This window comes from Aplidium turbinatum, chromosome 6 (genome assembly GCF_918807975.1).
Source record: "Aplidium turbinatum chromosome 6, kaAplTurb1.1, whole genome shotgun sequence".
In the NCBI taxonomy this organism is placed as follows: Eukaryota; Metazoa; Chordata; class Ascidiacea; order Aplousobranchia; family Polyclinidae; genus Aplidium; species Aplidium turbinatum.
The window spans coordinates 7,823,514-7,846,005 of record NC_137477.1 but is presented as its reverse complement, the minus strand read 5'-3'; the positions used below and the strand labels follow the sequence as shown (position 1 = coordinate 7,846,005).

Sequence of the window (22,492 nt, the reverse complement as noted above, 5' to 3'; positions counted from 1 at the left end):
GAAACCAGTTTTACGCATCTCTCCACACTTTGCGAATGTGAAGGTACATCAGAAATGTTCAGTTTCCAATCGTTGTCAACGAATGATTGAAGGTCCTAATTTGAAACTTCCTGTGTCAGTGGTGGGTTTGGGCTTTCAAGATCGCTGATATCAATTAACTCTTGCCACTCGTTTGCATTCCAGTTGACTAATGGAATCTTTTTTGCTGCCCTGTGCTCGCTAGAAAAATACAAAAATAAGTTAGCGACTGCTAAAATTTTTACTATCCACGCCAAGAAAAAAACAGTTCAGATTTTGCTGCTGTCTGTAATTTTTCGCCGATAACTTTGGTTTTTGCTTTGGCTCGATCCAGTTTGGACTTATTCATAATAATGTGACGGAGATCAATTTCCGGTCTCAAAAAATGTTTTATGTCATGTAATAATGCATTGCCAAGCGATGATACAGTCACTCCTCACAAGCTCTAAACGGAAAAAAGGAAATTTTACGGTGCTGTATTTGCAGGCCGGCACTCTTGCTTGTCCTAAAATAAAACATGATGACATTAAAAAAAAAGTAACTTACGGTAATAATAAATCTGTGATACAAATCAAATGTTACCGGCCTAAATTATAGCCTAAACATTCAAACATCAGGGATTTATGGCAAACAAAGGTAAAATACCGTAGTTTCGGTATGTAAATTTTTAGGTTACTTATACTCTTTGTGCACTGAGACTGAGCTTATTAAATAACATCAATATGATGCACGTGTTGATTTTTTCATTGTGGTACCAATTCATATTATGTAACCTATCACTTTCAATCCACTAAATAAATCGTGCTTACCTTGTCTGACGCCGAACTTGACACGCTTGAGCTACTTATCCATTCGGGTAATTCTGATGGTCCAGGTATGTCGCCTTCCTCCTCGTGGAAGTCATGGGGAAGTTTTTGTAGCCATTCTTCATTATTTTGTGCTTTGGAAACTGCTGATCGATCAACCAATAACATTTGAAAGATACCTTTAGGACCAATTTTTAGCGTTTAATCTATCAGATTAGCTCTTTCTTCCAATGGAATTTTGGCATTTGCAGAGAATACACAGAGAATGTGCTCTTTCTTGCAATCCAATAGCTTGCAGTTGACTCGAGTATCCCTGCATGCCACAACTTCCAGCGAACAAATACATGTCCAGATTAGCTTTTGCTGAGCCTTTTGCGTGTATGCAGTTTATATTCTTAACCAATTTCACTAAATCTTTAATTTTTCTGTTGATGGCTTTGTCAGACATCAAACGTAGGCGAGGATTTAGCTTACTGCCTGCCAGATAGGCTACTAATTAAATCCTCGCTGATGCGCAAAACAATACCCCAAATATTTCTTTTAATTTTAGCATTGTTAAGGTGGTAATAATATTGAATTAGTTGTTTATAAGTGCTAGGTTCCGTTTTGGCAAGCTCGCAAGGGCCTCTTCCATGATGCTGTTCACTTTGTCGTGTTAGACGCGGATTTTCTTTTGGCATATTTCAATAAGAGTTTGTAAACAAGAAAGTTTAGCCTATCATATACTAGCTGAAATTAAATAAGATTTTAAAAAAACTTTATTTAGATCAACTGATTCACTGGCTTGTCAAATCATTGCTCAAAAACGATCTATTATATTCATGTAAGAAGCACATCTCCAGTCCTGTAATGATAAGCTGATTAGGTTACGGTACTCAAGCTAATGAATAGCCTAAATATATAGAGACGCGCCAGGCTTATAACAAGCACTAGACCTACAGTCTATCACTGAATTAAGTGCTTAATTTCAATTCGAGCTAAACAACAACTTTTTCACTTTTCAGGTCTCCTATTCTTATAAAATTCCGCTAACTTACTGTGATTAGGCAAGCCTACATCATCTATAAAGTATGGAGAAAGTCATCGCGCGTTTGCGGCTGTTATGACGACTTCCGCTAACGGCGCTACATATTCGCGCTTTTCAAAAAAAACGCGGGGAGCAACTTTTAAGAATTTAATCGTATTTCCGCAAGCGATCGTTGCACTTTACTTATTTTTTTTACTTGCGAAAGATGTTTTTCACTTATTGGCAACTACCGGTACTTTATTCCATATCAAATTTTAAAATCGACCTGCCCTACTGTAAAAGTATCGTAAACAAAACGAAACACCTTCAAACAGGATTGCCAGGTGCTGGTTGAAAAAATATGCAAAACCGACTCTAAAAAAAATAGAGATGCAAGCTATAAACTATGATGGAAAAATTTAAGTTAGCCTACTGCTTTCTGCTAGTGCTCAATGTAGATTTTATTTGTGCATATTTTGAATAAGCGCGGGCCCTGGGCGGTCGCCCAGTTTGCCCACCCCAAAGGCCACCACTGGTGGTTGCAGTAGCGCGCACAACTATTATTGGGTTCGACTAGCGGTAGCTCGCTACTTTTAACGTAGCGGGTGCCCACCTCTGCATAATATTTTCAACCTTGTGACATTATGTCATATTTTGGAGATATTTGCCATTAAAAATGGCCGAGTGGTTAGCGCGTTGGGCTCGCAGTCAAGAGCCTGCATGTTCGACTCCAGCCACCCGCACTTGCTGTTGTTTCTCTGGGCAAGAAACTTTATGATAATTGCCTCTACCCAGTGATCGATTTCGAGTAATAGGTAGTACCAAATTTAAGTCATGAGTAGACAACCGGAAACAGATATTGCCGTCGGCTGCAGCGTGGGTCAGGTGTACGTCGGAAGGCGTACTAGTGCAGTCGTGGGAGCTTAAAAAGTGGTGTTTGTGGGAAAATTTTTTTATCAAGCTGATACGTTGTTCAGACCTTCCCCATATTATGCAAATGGCTCAGAAAAAAATCCCCATCAATCGGATGATGGGAAACCACTTTTTGGGCCCTTTTTTCCAAATGACGTCACAATCCCTTTTGAGTCCAACATATGAAAATTTCAAGTTTTTCAAAATAGGACATATTATACATCATTTTTTAGCTTTTTTTAAGGGGAACAACTTTTTCTATTAACCGGAACCCTGAAAATGTACAGAAAAAGAGTTATTACTGATTAAGCAACAGGATAAATCTATGAAGTTCAGGCAAATTTGAAATTATTCGTCACTGTTGGACTTCTTCTTCTATATTCTGGACAATGAAGATGAAACGGGACAAGACGAGGAGGAAAGCAACATCTTTGACGTTTTTGATGATGATAGCTTCAATTTATGTTTCGCATACTTTGTTTAATTCTTGTTAATCTTCATTGTACGAGCATTCCTCTTCTTCAGTACCTACCAACATCGACGTTTTGCAGAAGTGAAAAAAAGTCTTCATTCTTCAGTTTTTCATCTAGTCTCTGGAGTATGTCGTTCATACTAATTATTACTTTGATACGAAAAAGATGTGAAACTATCTTTGTACTTCAAGCATACTTACTATACTATCACATGCAACACCATGACATTCACCACACGAAAAAACACATGCCATTCCATAGTTACGACAGGTGCAAGTTTTCGTTCCACATGGGTTTTTCCTTGATTTCTTACATCTGCATCTAATTACTTTGGTCGATGCTTCTGGTGCTATATGCATATATCCGTCATTATTGGGACAAGTTCGTTGTTGCTATTGTTTCTCCATCCCCATTCCCCATTCACAAACATTGAATTTAAATTCTTCACCAAGTAAAGACGTAGCCCATGGAAGTAGGCTGCTCTTTGGCTTGGTGTTAGCTTTTCCTGTGCAATTATTTACTTCGTCCAGGAGCGCTTCAACAAAGCCTAGAGCATCAAACAAGCCAACCCAAGTATTAAAGATATCAAAGAAGCTCTTCTTTTCCTCCATGCATGGTCAGGATGCGACACAACGTCATCGATATTTGGAAAAGGGAAAGGAAGTTTGGTTACGAGTTTGCGAAAATCAGAAACGCTGAAAGAGAATTCTGCAATTATCAGCAATGTCTGGAATTCCCAAAATAAGGTCAGAGAAGCATCTATAGCTGCATTCAAGATCTGGTATGGTGACAATGAAGATTCAACGCTTACTACACTCAGGTATGTATTTTTACGTAGGGATTATATAATAATGTTTACACTTTTAAGATATTGTCCAATTCTAGATACCCTGTATGTAATATTTATCTTTGTTTACTTTTAGACATGGCAAATACATGCATATGGCATGCAAAGGGATAACATCATGAGTGCCAGTCTTCCAATGATGCAGTAACATAATAACTACATCAGTATCATCAGAAATGACATTTACTGGACCTTTTCGAAGAGAAGCATAATCAAGGGATTTCGCTACAATGGAACTGTCAGCATCATCAGAGCAGTTGTGAACTTCAACTTCGGATTGTCTCAGCAGGGTAGAAACAAACTTGATGAATTCAGCCTTGTTTTCGATGCAGATGAGGTAGCTAGCTTGAGCAAAAGGAAGTGAATTGCTCGGATCTATTTTCACAAATGTGCTCTGTGGAACGGAATTTCGGCGCAAGTGCTCGAAACTTTTAGTACTTTCGTCATCATAGCCATCAAACACAACAACAGCATGGGTATAATGGTTTTGAATATATTTCACATACGAATTTCAAACTTCAGAAAACTTCATTCCTTTTTTCCAGCGAACTTTATGTAGTAATGCACCACCGTAGATAATAGAAGTCACTTGCTTGTTGATTTCCTCCAAGGCATGCGACGAAGAACCAGGCAGAACTTTTCGGAGGGAGAGTTTGTCAGGCTTTCCCATCATGCCTTCCTTGAACATCGACATTGGCTCTGAAGTCTACTCGAATTCAAAAAATTGCTCAAGGCTTTCATTTCTTTCAGCAATCATCCTATTGAACATGACTTTCGGACCAATACCACTTTTTGTTTTGTTTACTTCCATTAAGGATTCTAATGGCTTGATCAATCTTTGCGGTTGATTGATGCGTTAGTAACTGCTACCCCATCTAAAATTTTCTGGATATTTTGACCAATTTGCTCCGCTTGTTCACAATTGACGTCATCTTTTCCATCGATGGACACTAGACCATTTGAAAGAGAAGATAGGTTTACATCTGGTACCAAGAATGGTTAACCAGGCCAGAAATCTTCGTAATCCCTCGTTTTTTCTTGAAGCACCCAACTCTTCATGCTGGTTGCTTCATAGAAACTGAGCCTTGCTTAGTTGCGTCATTGCTTCATGAATACTTGCCGAGTGACTCACACTAAAAGCCCAAAGATGTCGAACACTTTCTGTCATACTTTTCCTTCCGTCAATCCTCCACACGACTTAATTGAGCGCATAAGAGTTTGCTCGATCGCAAGATCTGTCCAAATTCCAGTGAAGCTTTTTGCTGTCCTCTTTACTGTGTGCTGCTCGGTTTGGAATTGATCGTACAACCATAGATGAAAAGAGAATTCTGCAGTTATCAGCAATATCTGGAGCAGTGACGTTCGGTGGCTTAAACCGTTGGGAAAGCAACTTGGAAATATGCTGCAGCAAGGTAGTAGGCCTAGGCACGAAGGGCGTAACCGTCGGGCGAAGCCCGAAGGCGTGTTGCCGAAGGCAACACCTCCAGCGGGGGGTCTGGGGGGCCTCCCCCAGAAATTTTTGAAAAACACTTCCAATTTGGTGCGCTCTGAGAGCATTTTCAAAACAAATCAAACATAAAAATCTGTCAAATTGTGCTTCGCCTATTAGAGATGCAGCGAACCCAAAATTTTTATCCGCACACCGCACCGCAACTGACTCATCTATCCGCGCACCGCACCGCACACCGCAATTTATCTGGAACTTTGACACTGCACCGCACCGCACACCGCAAATTACAAAATTAAAAAAAAATATTTTAACGAGTTATTGTTTAGAAAGTCAATTGTAGGAAAAAGCATCCATGGCATATAACTGGTAACCTAGTACCAATACAGTTGTGCACTAATTGGCCAGGCTAACCAGATCATATTCTCTTATCAGCAATGCATCTAAGTTCTAAGACATAATACAAACTAAGACAAATAGAATGTTCCTGGATCCAGTATCAGGACTTTTGAACACTTTTTGTAAGCAATAATGCAATTATAATGCCAGTGGCTATATGAACTACACACACAAGAGTAAAACTTATAGCCTGAACTCACTGGGCTAACTGATATAGTAAATAATGCGGTAGTTGCGCTAGGCCTATAGCCTGGTAACTGAGCTTATCAGCTAGGCTACTAACCAAAAACATTCGTACAGCTTCCCTGACAAGCAAGCCCTAAAACCCTGTCAACTGCAAGCCATTTGCAATTTGCATTTGCATAGCTTTCCATCTTAGGGTTTCCGAAGGGAAAAATAACTGATCCGTGTTTCCAATTTAAATTTGAAGTTTCATAGCTGATTCTTGAAAAGTTGAAAGTTTACGTTTACGAAAGTTTAATTTCTTGAAAGTTTACGTTTACGAAAAATTAATTTCTTGAAAGTTTACGCGGCAAGCGGCGCGGCTTTGTCATTTCAACCTTCCACGCGGCGCGGCGCGGCACGCGGCGAAAAAGTCAAAAGCGGCCGCGTACGCGGCGCGGCGCGGCGCGGCTTGCATCACTATCGCCTATGTCGTGATCATACATCCATTTAATGTTTAGAAGTCATGAACAATCTTAATTTTAACATTGCAGGACCAAAATCCAGTGTTAAACATGGAATAATAGTTGTCTAAATATTTAATTCGTCATGAATGTTCATTCATTCTCAGATATTCAGTTAGGCCTACACTACAAAAACTAACACTTAGGTCTAAACATTACAACCGCAAGCAATTTGTACAAAAAGCTGGATAAGTTTGCCTCCTGAGTATAGAAGCTTAACAAACTAAATATTGCAGCCGCACCTGAACGTTCATTGGCGAAGTAACGTTATATCAACGCTGTAAAAAGGGCAAAGGCATGACTATGAAAGTTAGTAGGCTAAAGTACAGTACATGGCGAGGAGACATCAAAAAACAGCAACAATTATTTCGGCATTATGATGCTTGTGCTGTGTACCGTGACGAGCACCATTCTGACGAGTTAGTCTAGCCGCTCTAGCGAATGTATGCATTGACGTCACTGGGAAAGCAAGACTCACCTGGTCTCACCATAACACATCTGATTGGCTAAGCAGCTGGTGACGTTTTGCAAAACGAGTGATGATTGGATAAAACGAAGGCGTTTTTTGACATTTTTGAATCTGGGTAAGCAAGTTTGATAGTTGCTTACCTAGAGCCTCAGTGATTGTTTCTGACAGAAGCGTTTGCGTTAATTGGCATTTATAGGCAAGACATGCGGTTTGGTGAGGATTTAGACTACTCACAAGCGTTACGAGTAATTCTAGTCACGAATACAGTAATTTTCAAGTTAAAATAGACATGATAAAAATAATAAGAAGTTAAACCTAGAATTCAATCATTATAACCTACTTTGCATAGTTTTCTCTCAGGTAAGCACTGCTTTCCTTGCTTTCCCTCACCGATCGTCACTGATCTGGAGTCATGGTGTTGAATGTAATACTTTAGTAAGTATGCTTGAAATACAAAGATAGTTTTACATCTTTTTCGTATCTAAGTAGACTAATCATAATTAGTATAAACGACATACTTCAGAGACTAGACGAAAAACTTAAAAATGAAGACTTTTTTCACTTCTGCAAAACGTCGATGTTGGTAGCCTACCGAAGAAGAGGAATACTCGTACAATGAAGATGAAACGGGACAAGACGAGGAGGAAAGCAACATCTTTGACGTTTTTGATGATGATGATAGCTTCAATTTATGTTTCGCATACTTTGTTCAATTCTTGTCAAAGAATATAGAAGAATAAGTCCAACAGTGACGAATAATTTCAAATTTGCCTGAACTTCATAGATTTATCCTGTTGCTTAATCGGTAATAACTTTTTTTCTGTACATTTTCAGGGTTCTGGTTAATAGAAAAAGTTGTTCCCCTTGAAAAAAGCTAAAAAATGATGTATAATATGTCCTATTTTGAAAAACTTAAAAATTTCATATGTTGGACCCAAAAGGGATTGTGACGTCATTTGGAAAAAAGGGCCCAAAAAGTGGTTTCCCATCATCCGATAGATGGGGATTTTTTTCTGAGCCATTTGCATAATATGGGGAAGGTCTGAGCAAAGTATCAGCTTGATAAAAAAATTTTCCCACAAAAAAGCTCCCACGACTGCACTATACACCGATGCATAGCGCTCAAGTCCGCTTTCTCGCAATGCAGGATAAATATATGAAAAACAAAAAAACATACGCCATTAAAAACTCACATTGTAGACAACTTTATTAGGCTATTATTATTCATTTGCATTAGACACGAAAGTCCATAGAATTCAAATTCATAACAGCCATCACACAAAATACTGTTGTAGCCTACCGGTAGTGATTAAAAAATGCAGAACTATAATAACAATCAGATGACATAATCCGCATCGTAATAAGTTATGAAAGCGTTTTGTTACTTTCAAGAAGCAGCAAAAGTAACCAAATTCAATTAAACTGTTATAGCAAGTGGTTGTAGTCTGACGGAAATTTTTTAGGTCAAATTATCTTCGTTTTTCCCACCCTTGTAATATTAAAACTCATTGCGTCAACCGAGGAAGGAAGCAAAAAAGATGTAAAAACATGATTTTTTTAAATTTCACTTACACAGTTACCAAAACTTAAAACAATCTTGCCGCATGTAACAAATCAGACCGTAGCCTATATAGTAAAGGTGAGTGCCATACTTGATTCAAGTGTCGGGTATGAGACAAGGCCTATGAGAGGGGGGTACGGAGGGTACGCGTACCCTTGAGGGCCCTGGCCTGTGTTTGTTGGGGGGCCCGAAATTGTGATTTTATAATTTACGCGCAAAAATGTTTGGTTGAAACCATCCTAAACGACTAAATTCAAGCATAAAAGTTGTTATTTTTTAGTCCTGGGGGACCCGTATGTAGCAAAAGGGCCCGGAAAGGTAATATGAGTGCATTGCGAGCAAATTAGGAACCCAAAGTGGTGATTTAATGGTTTACGTGCAAAAATGTCCTGTTAAAAGCACCCTAAATTAAATCATAAAAGTTGGTTATTTTCCTGTATGGGGGGGGTTATAGTGTAGCAAAACACTTCAAATAAACTTCGGAGTTGAAGCAGGTGCCGGAGTCAATACTTTCGGAGTAAAAGCGGAGCCGGAGTTAAAAAAACTGACTTCGATCACCTCTTCTAGGCATGTGGTGAATGCAAAGTTAATGAAGAAAGGTTATTGGTCAGATGATTAATTTGTTTATGTTTTAACCAGAGGTGGGCAAAGTTACTTTCAAAAGTAACTGAGTTACAGTTACAGTTACTTGGCCAAAATAGTAACTGAGTTACCGTTACAGTTACCGATTTCAAAAATGTAACTAGTTACAGTTACTAGTTACAGTTACTAGTTACAGTTACTAGTTACAGTTACTAGTTACAGTTACTAGTTACTTTCAGTTACTCATAAATCTCAACATAAACGCTGTAAACCAAATTTAAACAAACAATTATTTGCGGGAGGCGCATCCATTCTCCTCAACATTTATTAGATGTATCACGCACCCTGTGGTGCAAATTCTTTTCTAGTTACGCAGTTGCCTTTTCCTAATGTAATTTGTTTTCCGTCTGTCTGTTTTCCACACTATTGCTTATAATCGTTGCGTGTTTCTTGATGCTTATAGTCAGTTAGTTATAGTTACTTTCAAAAAGTTTAAATTTATTGTAATTTATACATATTTTCAGATTCCTGATGAGGGCTTAAGTTAAACCGAAAACGTTTGACTGTTAAACTACTTGTAAATATGTAAAATATATTGTTGTCATGCTCAACCCTGTGGTATTGTTGTGTTTTGCCTGTCTTTGGTACAAAAAAGCAAACTCTCTCCAGAAACTATATTCTCTTTAAATGCTCGAAACAAAGGAAATAATTTGTTTTCCCTGCTATGACTCAAGTTACTTAGACATCGACTTCCGATTTTGAATCGAGAAAACAATGATGTAATAAGGTTGCGAATAGTGAACGTAACACCGAGACTTCGGGTCCTAAATACTCCAAAACTACGGCTCCTGTACACCTCTGGCAGCTATACGACAAGCATGAACTGAGCTATCAAGTGTTGTCAAACACTTTTGCTAAACATTGCATAGAAAGTCACATATTGATCAATCACCAAAAGCAATTAATTTAGCCAAATCAGTTCTCAAAAAGCGCTAAAAAAGAGCCAAATCGCCAAACCATAAATATGAAGCCAAACGTCTTAAAAAATCGCCAGATTTCTGGATTTTGGCGATGAATTCGCCAATATGGCAATCCTGCTCCATAAGATCACAAAACAAGAGCGTCGCGCATGGGCAGTGCTGCTCCGAGTCCGATACAGCTGCGAGAAGAATGCATTATTGCGCGCTAACACGCATAAAGCATGACACAAACATGTGCAGAGAAATGGACGGCAATTAGAAACAGAAATTTCAATACAAAAGTAACTTGTAACTGTAACTGTTGAAAAAGTGCTAAAATAGGAACTAGTTACCGCGTTTCGTTACTTTTGGAAAATAGTAACGAAGTTACCGTTACAGTTACTCGAAAAGTAACTAGTTCCAGTAACTAGTTACTTTTGTAACTAGTTACTGCCCACCTCTGGTTTTAACAAGATGTTATGTTTGAGCCTTGGTAGAGAGCTTGACTTGTACCAGATACATGTAACACTCAGCAGTGATGTACGCGCATACAAAAAATATTGCCGCCGTCAGCGTAAACGCAAACGTTCGAAAAACCATACACCGTAGGCTATGCGTCAACGTAACTTGTAAAAATAGTTGTCAGCGCATGCCGCATAGGCTACACTAGCGTAAACTCATTTTGTTTGCTAGGTGCTAAACATTCGCACGGTATAAACCACTCGAAACAAACAAGAAACGCGGTAACTAGTTCCTATTTTAGCAGTTTTTCAACAGTTACAAGTTACTTTTGTATTGAAATTTCAGTTTTTAATTGCCGTTTATTTCTCTGCACGTGTTTGTGTCTTGCTTAGTGCGTGTTTGCTGCGTTTTGTGCAATAATGCATTTTTCTTGCAGATGTATCGGCGCAGCACTGCGCATGCGCGGTTCTACTTTTGTTTTGTGGTCTGGTGGAGAAGGGTTGCCATATTGGCGAATTTATCGCCAAAGTCCAGAAATCTGGCGATATTTTAAGACGTTTAGCTTCATATTTATGATTTGGCTCTTTTTTGGCGATTTTTGATAACTGATTTGGCTAAATTAATTGTTTTTGGCGATTAATCAATATGTACCAAAGACAGGCAAGACACAACAATACAACAGGGTTGGGCATCATAATAATATATTTTACATATTTACAAATAAGTTTAACAGTCAAACGTTTTCGATTTAACTTAAGCCCTCATCAGGAACCTGAAAACATTTATAAAAATGCAGTAAATTTCAACTTGTTGAAGGTAACTAACTAACTGACTATAAGCATCAAGAAACACGCAGCGATTAAAAGCAATTTGTTGATGCTTATAGTCAGTTAGTTATTTACCTTCAAGAAGTTGAAATTTATTGCATTTAGTGTAACGCTTGCAATGCCTCTAAAAAGATTGTTTGACATTAAAACCAGCAACAGCATTGCTGTCTGCTTGCCGTTGTTGGACGTTCTTGTGGAAGCAATACAAACCAGATTTGGTCATTGGTTCGAGGACAGCGACTTTCAGCTTGCGACTGCATTCCACCCACAATTTAGACTTATCTGTGTTTAATGCCTGATCATTAAGCGACACTGCTGAATTGAAGACCAAAATAAAACAGAACATGCTTCAAGCAATTGAAAAAGCAAACGGCTCTCCTGAAGAGGGAAGTAGCAGCGACACTGAAGTGGATGGTGGTAGGTAGAGCCATGGAGGACTTTTTGCACCACTTTACGCAAAAACCAAGAAAAGAAAGCAATGGGGGTTGAATCTGTTACAGGAGTATTTGGAAGCGGACCCTGAGGACAAGTTAAGCGGATCCAGATTCACAATTGGACCGATGAAAAAAACTGTTTTAAAAACATAACACTCCCATTCCGTCAAGTGATGCAGTAGAAATATTGTTTTCATTGCAGCACTTGTTCATCACCAGACTTTATTCGTTCATTCCCGACGCCGACACACGCTCCATCGCCCTGACACTACCAAGACAGGCATGGATGCGCCTCAACCGTCTCCATGCGGGCGTCGGGCTTTTCCGCTCAACCATGCATCAATGGGAAATGGCCTCTTCCTCCTCCTGTGAATGTGGTGCCGAGGATCAGACCACATCATTGATTGATTGATTTAATCTTTATCCTCGGACTGGGAAAGCTTCTTGCAGAACTTAATCCTGGCAGTTTCGCATACTTGTAGACTAAAGGCTTTAAATCACTGGCGCAAGCCCGGTCACCGAGATTGACAGAGTGAAGTTTCCGATTGTTGAAGTCTCGTTGCCGGGAAATTATTCCATCTATTAGATGCCGCTAAATGGAGAGCAGTCCTTAACGTGCGTTGCTCAAGTGCATGCCCTGAGAGTCGAACCAGTGCCGCTTGATCTTGAAGCTGCTTCGTTCCAGAAGTGACGCGCCAACCAATTGAACTATTGGGGCGGACATCATCAATGACTGTAACATCTTCAAGCCACCTAACGGAGTGGAAGGTCTGCGTGTCATGAATGATGAAACCAAAGACTGGCTGCTCTCTAGTAGCCTTCCAGTGTAGTCCGGGAACATCGTGAATCTGGGGCGGTAAAAAAATAGACTCTCGGCCCCAGAGGCTCACACGACGACGACGATTGGGCAAGGACATTTTAAAGCCCAAAAGGGCAGGCCTGAGTGACGAGCACTTTGAAATGCTCGTATTTCTCAAAGGAAATAAACATATAAGCCACTGAGTATTTTTTTTAAATAAAACCTTGTTGGTTTTGTGTTAGCATGGATGGCTCTAACACTATATATCAAACATTGCGGTTAAACTGGACGTGCATGCAGAGCTGGCCAGGTGCAGAATTTTATGTTCAGGTTTGTGAGTAGGCTGACTGAAAGTAACTAGTAACGATAACTAGTTACTTTTTAAAATCGGTAACTGTAACGGTAACTCAGTTACTATTTTGGCCAAGTAACTGTAACTCAGTTACTTTTGAAAGTAACTTTGCCCACCTATGGCTGGAAGGTATTGGCGTGTTGTAGAGAAAAAAAAGACATTAAAGTATGCGTTGACGCTATGCGCTAAAAAGCCGCGAAAACTTTACGGCGTAGCCTCAAGCGACAACTGTCCACAAAAATGTGGCCGTAAGCGTTAGCGTAAACAAAAAGTCTACGCCGCAAGTCTGCGGCGTAGAATTGCGGCGTATACGTACATATCTGACACTCAGTAACGTTAACGGATTTAACACTTTTGATCAAACACACAAAAAAAACAAAACTACTAAGCTTAAATCCAACGTTTTCGACACCACATAGCAGGGTTGTCGGTATTTTACCCGACCCAAAAAAACCCGGGTGGGTTTTTTTAAAAAAAAAAACACTTAAAAAAACCCAAAAAAACCCATAAAAAAACCCAGAGCATCATATTTGTCCAGTTTTTAATAGAAAATTAAAAAAATGAACAAAAACACTACAAGGCACTTAAAACAAACTTTAAATTAGGACTTAAGGATGTGATTGTGCAGTAAATTTCCAAGAATAAACTGAAAACGCAGTGGATATTGTACAGTGCACAAAAATCAAGTAATGCCACTTTGTGTATACTACGCTAAAACTCATTTATGCAAGAAGGCCTTATAGGTAAACTGGTGAAAGTACTACTCTATATTGTAGTCTGTATATATGATGTGAAATGCAATTTAGGAGGTTATTTACCAATTACAGATTCTGGATCCTAACGCATGGCTGTTTCAGAGCATTTGCCTAAATGGCCATTGGCCACGCAATTGCTCATCCATTAGTCATTACTACATAAAATATATATATAAATGATAAAAAATATTTAAACATGATGGCATAAATGCTCCTTGCCTTCAAATCTAAAGCAAATGATGCAATAATGTGATTTCTATTTTCTACCACGGTAGCATCAACTTGGTATAGAAATCATTGGATGATGCAACATCCAACTTGATCTTGAAATTAATGGATGATGCAACATTCAAGCAACAACAGCCCTAGTGCATTATTTTATTAAGTTATGCAAGCATGTACTGTGAGTGAAAGGCACTTCATTCGTAAAAAGTAGTTTTGAGGTGAAATACGCATGAATCTTCCTTTTTTTGCATCTTTTTTAAAAAAACCCAAAAAAACCCGGGTTTTTCTCAACCCTGCCACATAGTGTCCTCATCAGAAATAATTATAGGCTACATCTAAGAGTAATATAAATGAATTTGAAAATTTTACATTAAAGCTGTACAAGAAACACCTCTCAACAGCACCATCAACAACTGACACACGAATTCAATGCAGGATACACAAATTGGCGAGGGACAGATCACTAAATAATAGTTTTTTGCCTCCTGATAGCCTACTATTATTGCGCACAGATATCAACAGTAAAATGTTGTATGATGTGTAGTACGCCTAAGCAACAGTCAATCATTTTTACCAAGACAAAGGGAGCCCGGAGTGAGAGGGGGGCCCAGAGTAACTCTTCGTACCCCTAGTGAAAATTTCTCTCAGAGGCCCTGGTATGAGAAGATAAAGTTCTCATTGTACTAAGCCTTCGGCACTAAGGAGAGTAGGGTGGCCAGTTCCTTTCTCTCGGCCGCCTTTACTTCAGCAACTACGCCCACCCAATTTATTTCACCCTGGGTAGAGGTGAGCGGTGTTTTCAACAACCAGCTGAAGCCGGGAGTCGAACCAGACTCCCTATAAGTCGTCAAGCTATAACCTATCTATTTTGTGAGTCGTGCAAGGCCTGGTGCGTTGCGCTTGAAATGGCTTTGCCCGTGGTAGGATTTCTTTTGCCTGCCTTGCTCTTCTTTGCTATGAGCTAAACGCATCAAGACGTGTTCCCCTCACGACCATCAGCACTCTTGATAACGCACCATGGCCAATCTTTATAGCAACTGTCCATACAAATCTTAAATATATCAGCTAAAGCTATTTGGGCTAATAAAGCTATAGCCTAAATATATGTTGTTGTTTTTTTGTAACATTTTTTTTTTCCTTTATATCTTAAATTTTTCTGAAGGTGTTGCAACCGTGCCAAATTTCTCAACTCAATAACTTACTTCGGTCACAAGCACGTTTTAACGTTCGCGTTTTGTCGCTTCTACCTTTTTCTCGACCTTTGCTATGTTGACGTGTATTGTTTTTGATATGATGGTCAGAAATAAAATACAACTAAACTGAATAGGGAGCAGTAAAATGTCCATGGGCCAAATCTGACAAATAAATTTGTTTTTGCTACTATATATGACTTTCTATATATATGACCAAGTCCGAGGATAAAGATCAAATTAGAAATTCGTCTATATCAACACTACACCTACAAAGACATTTTATTATTCTGCTGAATTTTTGCATATTGATGGTTTAAAAGTCACTAGACACGCTACAGATTTCATAGCGTCAGGGTTTTTGACGATGAAAACAGCAACTTGAAGTAGAAACTGCAATAAGACAACCACAACTGCATTTGCAAAGGCATAAGAATTTCTTTCTAAATAGTTATGAAAAAAAAAACAATTCGATCTCAATACACACAATATCATAAATGCATAATTGAAGGTGATTAACAGATAAATAATTTAAAAATACGTAAAAACATTATACATTACGTTTCAGCAGCTATCATGACAACTTATTGAATTCTATGGGGATTCACAATAATCATTTAACACAAAGCTATACTTTACTTGAGATATAGATAGAATATGATGAAAGTGATAAATGCATAGCAGTTGTCTTAACTGCAAACTTTTCTATGCGAGTCCCTGACAAAATAACAATATAATAAAAAAATTAATGTAACTTTGCGCTAGATACAACTAGCCTATTTATAAATCAATTTTGAACATTCAACATGTGCTGACGTTTTTATATTAGACACTACCACATCAAATTGGGTAAAGAAAAAATAGTCCTTACAATCGTAGTGGCATAGAATTTTCATAACTATTATTGTATGCGTACTATAACTCCAGTCCAATTATTTCAATTTTAGGGAAAAACAAATGCTGCATTTTTTGTATTTCATGTGAGTTTATTCTATCTTCGGGTGTAAAACTGTTGAAACCATATCAAAACTTAAAAGTAATGCTTAATCACTGCTGTGACCACAGATACCCAACGAGGAACAAAATATCTTGACTGCAAAAAGGTCTCACTAGTTACAGGTTTTGACCATTTCATCAAAGCACATCTTTCCTGGTGTAGTTGATTCATTAAGCTAGTATTCTTTGTAACTATGGTAACCTGAGCCTCAATATCTCTGTTGACAGACCGCAACCCAAAATTTGGTGATCCTATCATTGTCATGGAGGGTAAAGATTTATTTTTCCCGTAGTACCAAAGACCTTTTGCATGGTATGTCCAATTTGGACGGATATACTCCCAAATCTTGATGTTTCCTGACTTTCCATGTTCCAAAACTTGGTCAAAAAAGTTTTTTGTTAAGTGACAATACACAGCTGGGATTTTGCCTGCAAATCCAGAGGCTGTTAGAAACCCATTAGCTTCTGGGGATGCAGTAACTATATCAAAGTCTGCAAATGTTTTCAAGATTTTGCTGGAATAAGTGTCTGTTATATTAAAGTAACCAGAAGTGAAACAAACAAAGGAACCGGAAGAAAAAGAATCGAATATTTTTTTTGTGACTATTTCATCCTGGCGTACTCCAAGGAAGCCAAATTGAATAGTTGGATATACTAAAGTATCCACAGATTTTGAAAAACATGCATTGTTTTTAGACTCAAATCCTTTCGCACTTCCAGCGGCCTTGTCAGAAGCTTTACTGTCACTATCAAGTGCTTTTGTTAGTCCAAAAATCTTCTTCAAACTTTGTACAGAAAACGAGAGGGCTCTGAAGAAATAGAAGTATCCTTGCTTTGCAATTGACTGTTTAGGCATAATCATACCACTGTCATATGGATGAATTGTAGCATTCAACTGTAAATGTGCAAATTTAACAAATTCTTGTATATCACCTGTCACAGGATGATGTGGGCATTTATCTGATAATATGGTTTCTCCACTTGCATCCAGGTTGAATGAAAAGCTTTGAACTGCATGGACTAAAGTATGAAAAAAATTAGAGAGATCTTGGCAATTTTCAAAGAAAATGTATCTGTCTTGCCTTTCTTGAAAATAATTTTCAGATAAATTTGCACCACTAATCAGAAATGAATCATCAAAAATAAATATTTTCAAATGATTTAGTCCAACTACTTCATTGAAACGAGCTGGCAACCCTTTTTTCCACAAGCCTCTTAAAAATGGGGTATGATAAAAAGATACAGAAAGGTTTGTTTTACATTTTTTCATGGGATCATTGAATTTTTTTACTAATGGCAAGAGCATAGTTTTAGAGTTGACATTTCCTCTCGAACCTCGAACATAATCCAATAAAATATCAACATCCATAGAAATGTTTTCAGATTCTCTTTGCGATATAGTTTCTTGAATGCAATTTATTAATTGTGTTTCCAATTGTTCTGTACCAAGATAAAGGGCGGAAAGAACAATGCGTTTTTGTGCTGATTTGATTCCATTCTGCAAACAATTCAAAAATTCAGAAGGACTTTCCAACACCTTTACATTTTCACCAGCCACAGGAAAGCAAGGAGCGTACTTGTTCAGAAAACTAAAGTTTTCTTCAACACCACTGGGAGGCTCCATACAGATTTTGAATAATCAAGCAAATGTTATTATGCAATACCGTACATTTACAGTGATCTATAAATGAAGAGCTTGTTTCCAAAACCGCTTACATCCACTTTCGTGATTCCGAGAAAACCACGAAAAACGTGATGGCGCGTAGGTGGTTTTGGTAGAAAATGCAATTTTTAGTGTCGAATTTGAGGCAGAAAGAGAAGGTTTTCGAAAAAAAGGAATGGATAGTAGGTACCTATGGTGATACTCTACCTTTGAATGACACTCTAAACTCAATTTTGGTAAAAGTGGCGCCTAAGCGGTTTTGGAAACAAGCTCTTCAAATGATGAACAACAAATATTAATAGCAAATCCTTATAGACTACATTTTTTATTTCTGACAAGTATTTCTGTTTTAAATCAAATTTCTAACTAGCCAAAATTATTGAGCCACATAGGTACCACACTAACACACATCCTGTTGTGGTTTAAATTATTTTTCCTTTTAGATCTTTGAAAGATCATTCTGTCTCACATATATACTATAGTTTCAATATAGTAATTTAACCCTCACTGAGGCCTCAATTGTTTAGAGCTGAAGAGTCAGAGTTAGAGTTCCTAATTTCAGATGCAACCTACTTTATCCCCTGAAAAGATTGAGAGAAAAAATAGAATAAAGCGGAAGCCGCTGATCCTGTTTTGTTTTTTTGCTGAGACTTTTCCGTCATTTGTCCGAAATGACTTGAAAAAATTCAGTTATTTTTTATTTATTTCGGTCATTTTTTCTGATGAAAATATTTCCTTTCAAGTACCGTAGCTTTTACAAACCAAAATTTGCACTTCCTGACTAGCTAAAACATTAAGTTTTGCTGAAAAACGTTTTTTTCGGACATTTTGACCAAACTGACTATATTTTTCCGGACATTTTGACTGAAGTGACTACGGTATATTTTTTTCAGACATTTTGCTAAAAAATCCGATAAATGACCGAAAAAAAAAACAGAGCTGATCAGGGTTCCCGTATCATTGAATTTTTATGGGCCACCACAAAATAAGTGCGACTTTTTTTTTTGTAATTTTGCATAGAAACGTTAGTTGGAAGCGAATAGATCATTCTAGTGTGGCAGCTTGTGGTCATTTGTAAGGGTAGGCTACCTCTAAATACCCATTGTCAGGCATTGTAGGCATTGTCGAGCATTGTCAGGCATTGTCGGGCATTGTCAGGCATTGTTGGGCATTGTCGGCTTTCTGGGGGGTTGTCGAGCATTTTCAGGTGTTGTCAGGCATTGTAGAGTAGCTACTTTCAGGCATTGTTGGGAATTTCCAGGCATTGTCTAGGATTTCCAGGCATTGTCGATCATTATCAGTGGTTGACGGGTTTGTTAGGCATTATAGAACATTTTCAGGCATTGTCGAACATTTTCAGGGGTTGTCGAGCATTTTCAGGGATTGTCAGGCATTGTAGAGTAGCTACTTTCAGGCATGGTTGGGAATTTCCAGGCATTGTCTAGGATTCCCAGGCATTGTCGATCATTATCAGTGGTTGACAGGTTTATTAGTCATTATAGAACATTTTCAGGCATTGTCGAACATTTCCAGGGGTTGTCGAGCATTTTCAGGGGTTGTCAGGCATTTTAGCCTAGAGTAGCTACTTTCAGGCATTGTTGGGAATTTCTAGGCATTGTCTAGGATTGCCAGGCATTGTCGATCAATATCAGTGGTTAACAGGTTTGGTAGTCATTATGGAACATTTTCAGGCATTGTCGAACATTTTCAGGGGTTGTCGAGCATTTTCAGGGGTTGTCAGGCATTGTAGAGTAGCCTATACGTAGCTACTTTTAGGCATTGTTGGGAATTTCAAGGCATTGTGTAGGATTTCCAGGCATTGTCGATCATTATCAATGGTTGACAGGCTTGTTAGGCATTGTCGGAAATTTTCAAGCATTGTCGAACATATTCAGGGGTTGTCGAGCATTTTCAGGTGTCAGGGGTTCTCAGGGGGTACGTCTAAATACCCATTGTCAGGCATTGTAGGCACTTCACAAGGTAGATTTAAACGATCTGTCTTAGCCTGATGCTGCGAGTTTGCTGTGGCAACAGTAGGGGAAGGTGAGGTAAGTTGAGCCAGTGGGTAAGTTGAGCCACCCCCCGTAACTCGAAAAATAAAAATCGCATCAACTTTCTACTGCCACCTGCCTGATCGTTTATCTTATATGGAGCTGTTCTGTAAAGATTATAGGTCTTTGTCTTGTAGAAAGACAGAAAAACTACTTTTAGTGATTTTGGGAAGTTTTTTGAACTTTTTGAAAAAAAAGATTTTTTGAGTTTTACAAAATGTCTGTGGCATTCACCAGTATTGATATGTCTAACAGTAATCACTAATGTTAGCTTATTCAGAAACTATTAAAGTGAGGTTGCTAGCTCATATATGACTGGAGAAATTCCCGTTTAACTTTTAATGGCGGCCTTGAGGTAAGTTGAGCCAGTGATGTACAGGTAAGTTGAGCCGGTGGCTCAACTTACCTCACTTCAGCTGCCAGTGTTAAGTGATGATATATGTACTCATTAAATGGATAACAAAGTGTATTTTACTCTTTAATAGTCTAAATCGCTGGAAAAATAATTTGTCCATTGGTCTATTGAAGTTTAAATTTATTTGTAGTGTAACCTGCAGCCTACTAGCAACATGCAAGGGAGAACCCGACTTGTGCATTACATTGGTAAAATCAAATGCTTCAATGAAGATGGAGAAATTGAGGCCAACTTTTTAAGAAAAGCCAGAAAGGAACAGTTGTCCTTTGTCTTTAAAGCAGACGCTGAGTGTGCTTTTCTTAAAGAGGATGTCGTTAAAGCTTCCTCACGCGACCACTTGAAAAAACTTTCTGCCGTCAGCAGAAATTCCGGTTTCCATGCTCTCTTGATCAGTGGCATATGGAATAAGTTTAGATCTGACAGACAACGGAAATTGATTTAGAAAATTCACATTGGGAGGTTTATTTAATCAGGATTGTGCCGTATTAATTCATCGTTTTATTTTCTGTTCTGCAGCTCAGTTAACACGATCTGCTAGTACTGCATTGATTCAACGTCTGTTGACGTTTAATCAACAAAAAAGTGGCAGATTTGTCGGCAAGGAAGTGCGCAATTTCACAGTCGAACAGTCACAACAAAATAAATTTATCTTTTCACATGTTGTTCTTTCTTCCTGGTAACAGCTATGTATTAATTGCTACCCAACCTGTCTTCTTTCTAACTGTCGACTCCAGTTTCCACATGTGTTGAGTGAAGATTACTGGATCAATTGTGAAGTGGAATAGTCACTGCACACCAGTAGCGTAGCCAGGAATTTTGAAAGGGGGGGGGGGGTATGACGACCCAGCAGCGGGGGGTGTGGGGGGCCTCCCCCAGAAAAAAAATTTGGTGCATTCTGAGAGCATTTTCAACAAAAATGTGGCTATGAATATTCCTGTAAAATGGTGCGGTCCGGTGGCATAGCAAAAGGATAAGATCATGTTTTCTTCGGCATTTTTCGGAAATAAAGCTAAGTCTCTATGTTTTCTTGTTGTTAATTCCTGGCTGAGATGTTTGAATGTTTGGTATTGGCAAAACTCGCTCTTTTCATGCAGTTTTGTTTAAAATTAGGCAATTTTTTTTAGACTGAAAGCATCATTCTCAATATCGTGACGTCACACGCGTGCCAAAGGGTAGGGGTTGTAACCCCCAAAACCCCCCCTTGGCTACGCCACTGTTGCACACTCTAATACGTCCGTCCGATAGATTTATCACATCGTAAAAGGCCGAACCACGTTTCGCCAAGCAGCGAAAACACAAGTTAGTGAATAAAGAAAAAATAATGAGAGATTGTCGCTCAAGCATGACAGTGCATTGCAATGATGACGTCACCATTGCGTCACAGTCCATGTTACAATTCGAGACAAATAGCTGAGCAATAATTTCGTGAATAACATTTTATATGTAGGCTAGGCTACCATCGCTACAGCTTTTATTATTGAACTTAAACGAGTGGCTCAACTTACCTCACACCCCGGCTCAACTTACCACGTGGGGTAGGTAAGTTGAGCCAAAATGACGTAATATTTAAAACATGCCTTTTTTCAATATTCCAATGAGTTATGAAAAAATTTTTTTTGTTAAATTAAGGCCAAAGCATCAACCATTATGCTGCCACTTTCACTTTTATTGTAAACCAAGCGGTTTTCTTAGTAGAAGCGTTTAAGTAAAAAGTGGCTCAACTTACCTCATCCTCCCCTAAGTTGCGCTAGCTTTCGGAACACAGTTCCCTAGTCATGTGATTTGATGAATGGTGTTGAAGTCAGTGAGTGGTTCTTTACTGTGGTTCTTTCGTTTAGCTTGAGGCTGCTGGTTGTTGAGTTTCTGTGTTGTTAGGCGTTTTTGTTGCAAATTTTTTTCAGTTGATTAGTAGATTAGATGACGTAGTTCTTCCCTTTCGGCACGGTTGTTGATTTTAGGATTTTGTCTGCTGATGAATATGGCCTCTTTGAAACGTAATTTTACCGCGTCATTTTCTCGGGCAATTATTGTAAATTCAAAGTCGGTGTGACACTGTTTTTGATGATTAAAAACCGAACTTTTGTCTGAACTGAGGTGTTCTTTTATGCGGGAGTGGAGTGGTCGAATCGTGCTGCCTATGTAGCTTTCCCTGCATTTC

The 22,492-nt window shown here is 38.5% G+C and overlaps 1 protein-coding gene across 1 annotated transcript; it reads right to left on the bottom strand.

Moving 5' to 3' along the window:
• Nucleotides 1-15,412: 15,412 nt before the first annotated feature.
• Nucleotides 15,413-17,901, bottom strand: LOC145772142 (CDP-diacylglycerol--glycerol-3-phosphate 3-phosphatidyltransferase, mitochondrial-like). The gene has a single exon (XM_082583983.1). It carries the CDS (start codon nucleotides 17,827-17,829, stop codon nucleotides 16,240-16,242), a length of 1,590 nt encoding a protein of 529 aa, XP_082440109.1. The 5' UTR covers nucleotides 17,830-17,901; the 3' UTR covers nucleotides 15,413-16,239.
• Between the last annotated feature and the right edge of the window lie 4,591 nt (nucleotides 17,902-22,492).

Excerpts from the sequence above, each read along its gene's own strand:
- LOC145772142 (XM_082583983.1), bottom strand. The coding sequence starts at position 17,829 with ATGGAGCCTCCCAGTGGTGTTGAAGAAAACTTTAGTTTTCTGAACAAG.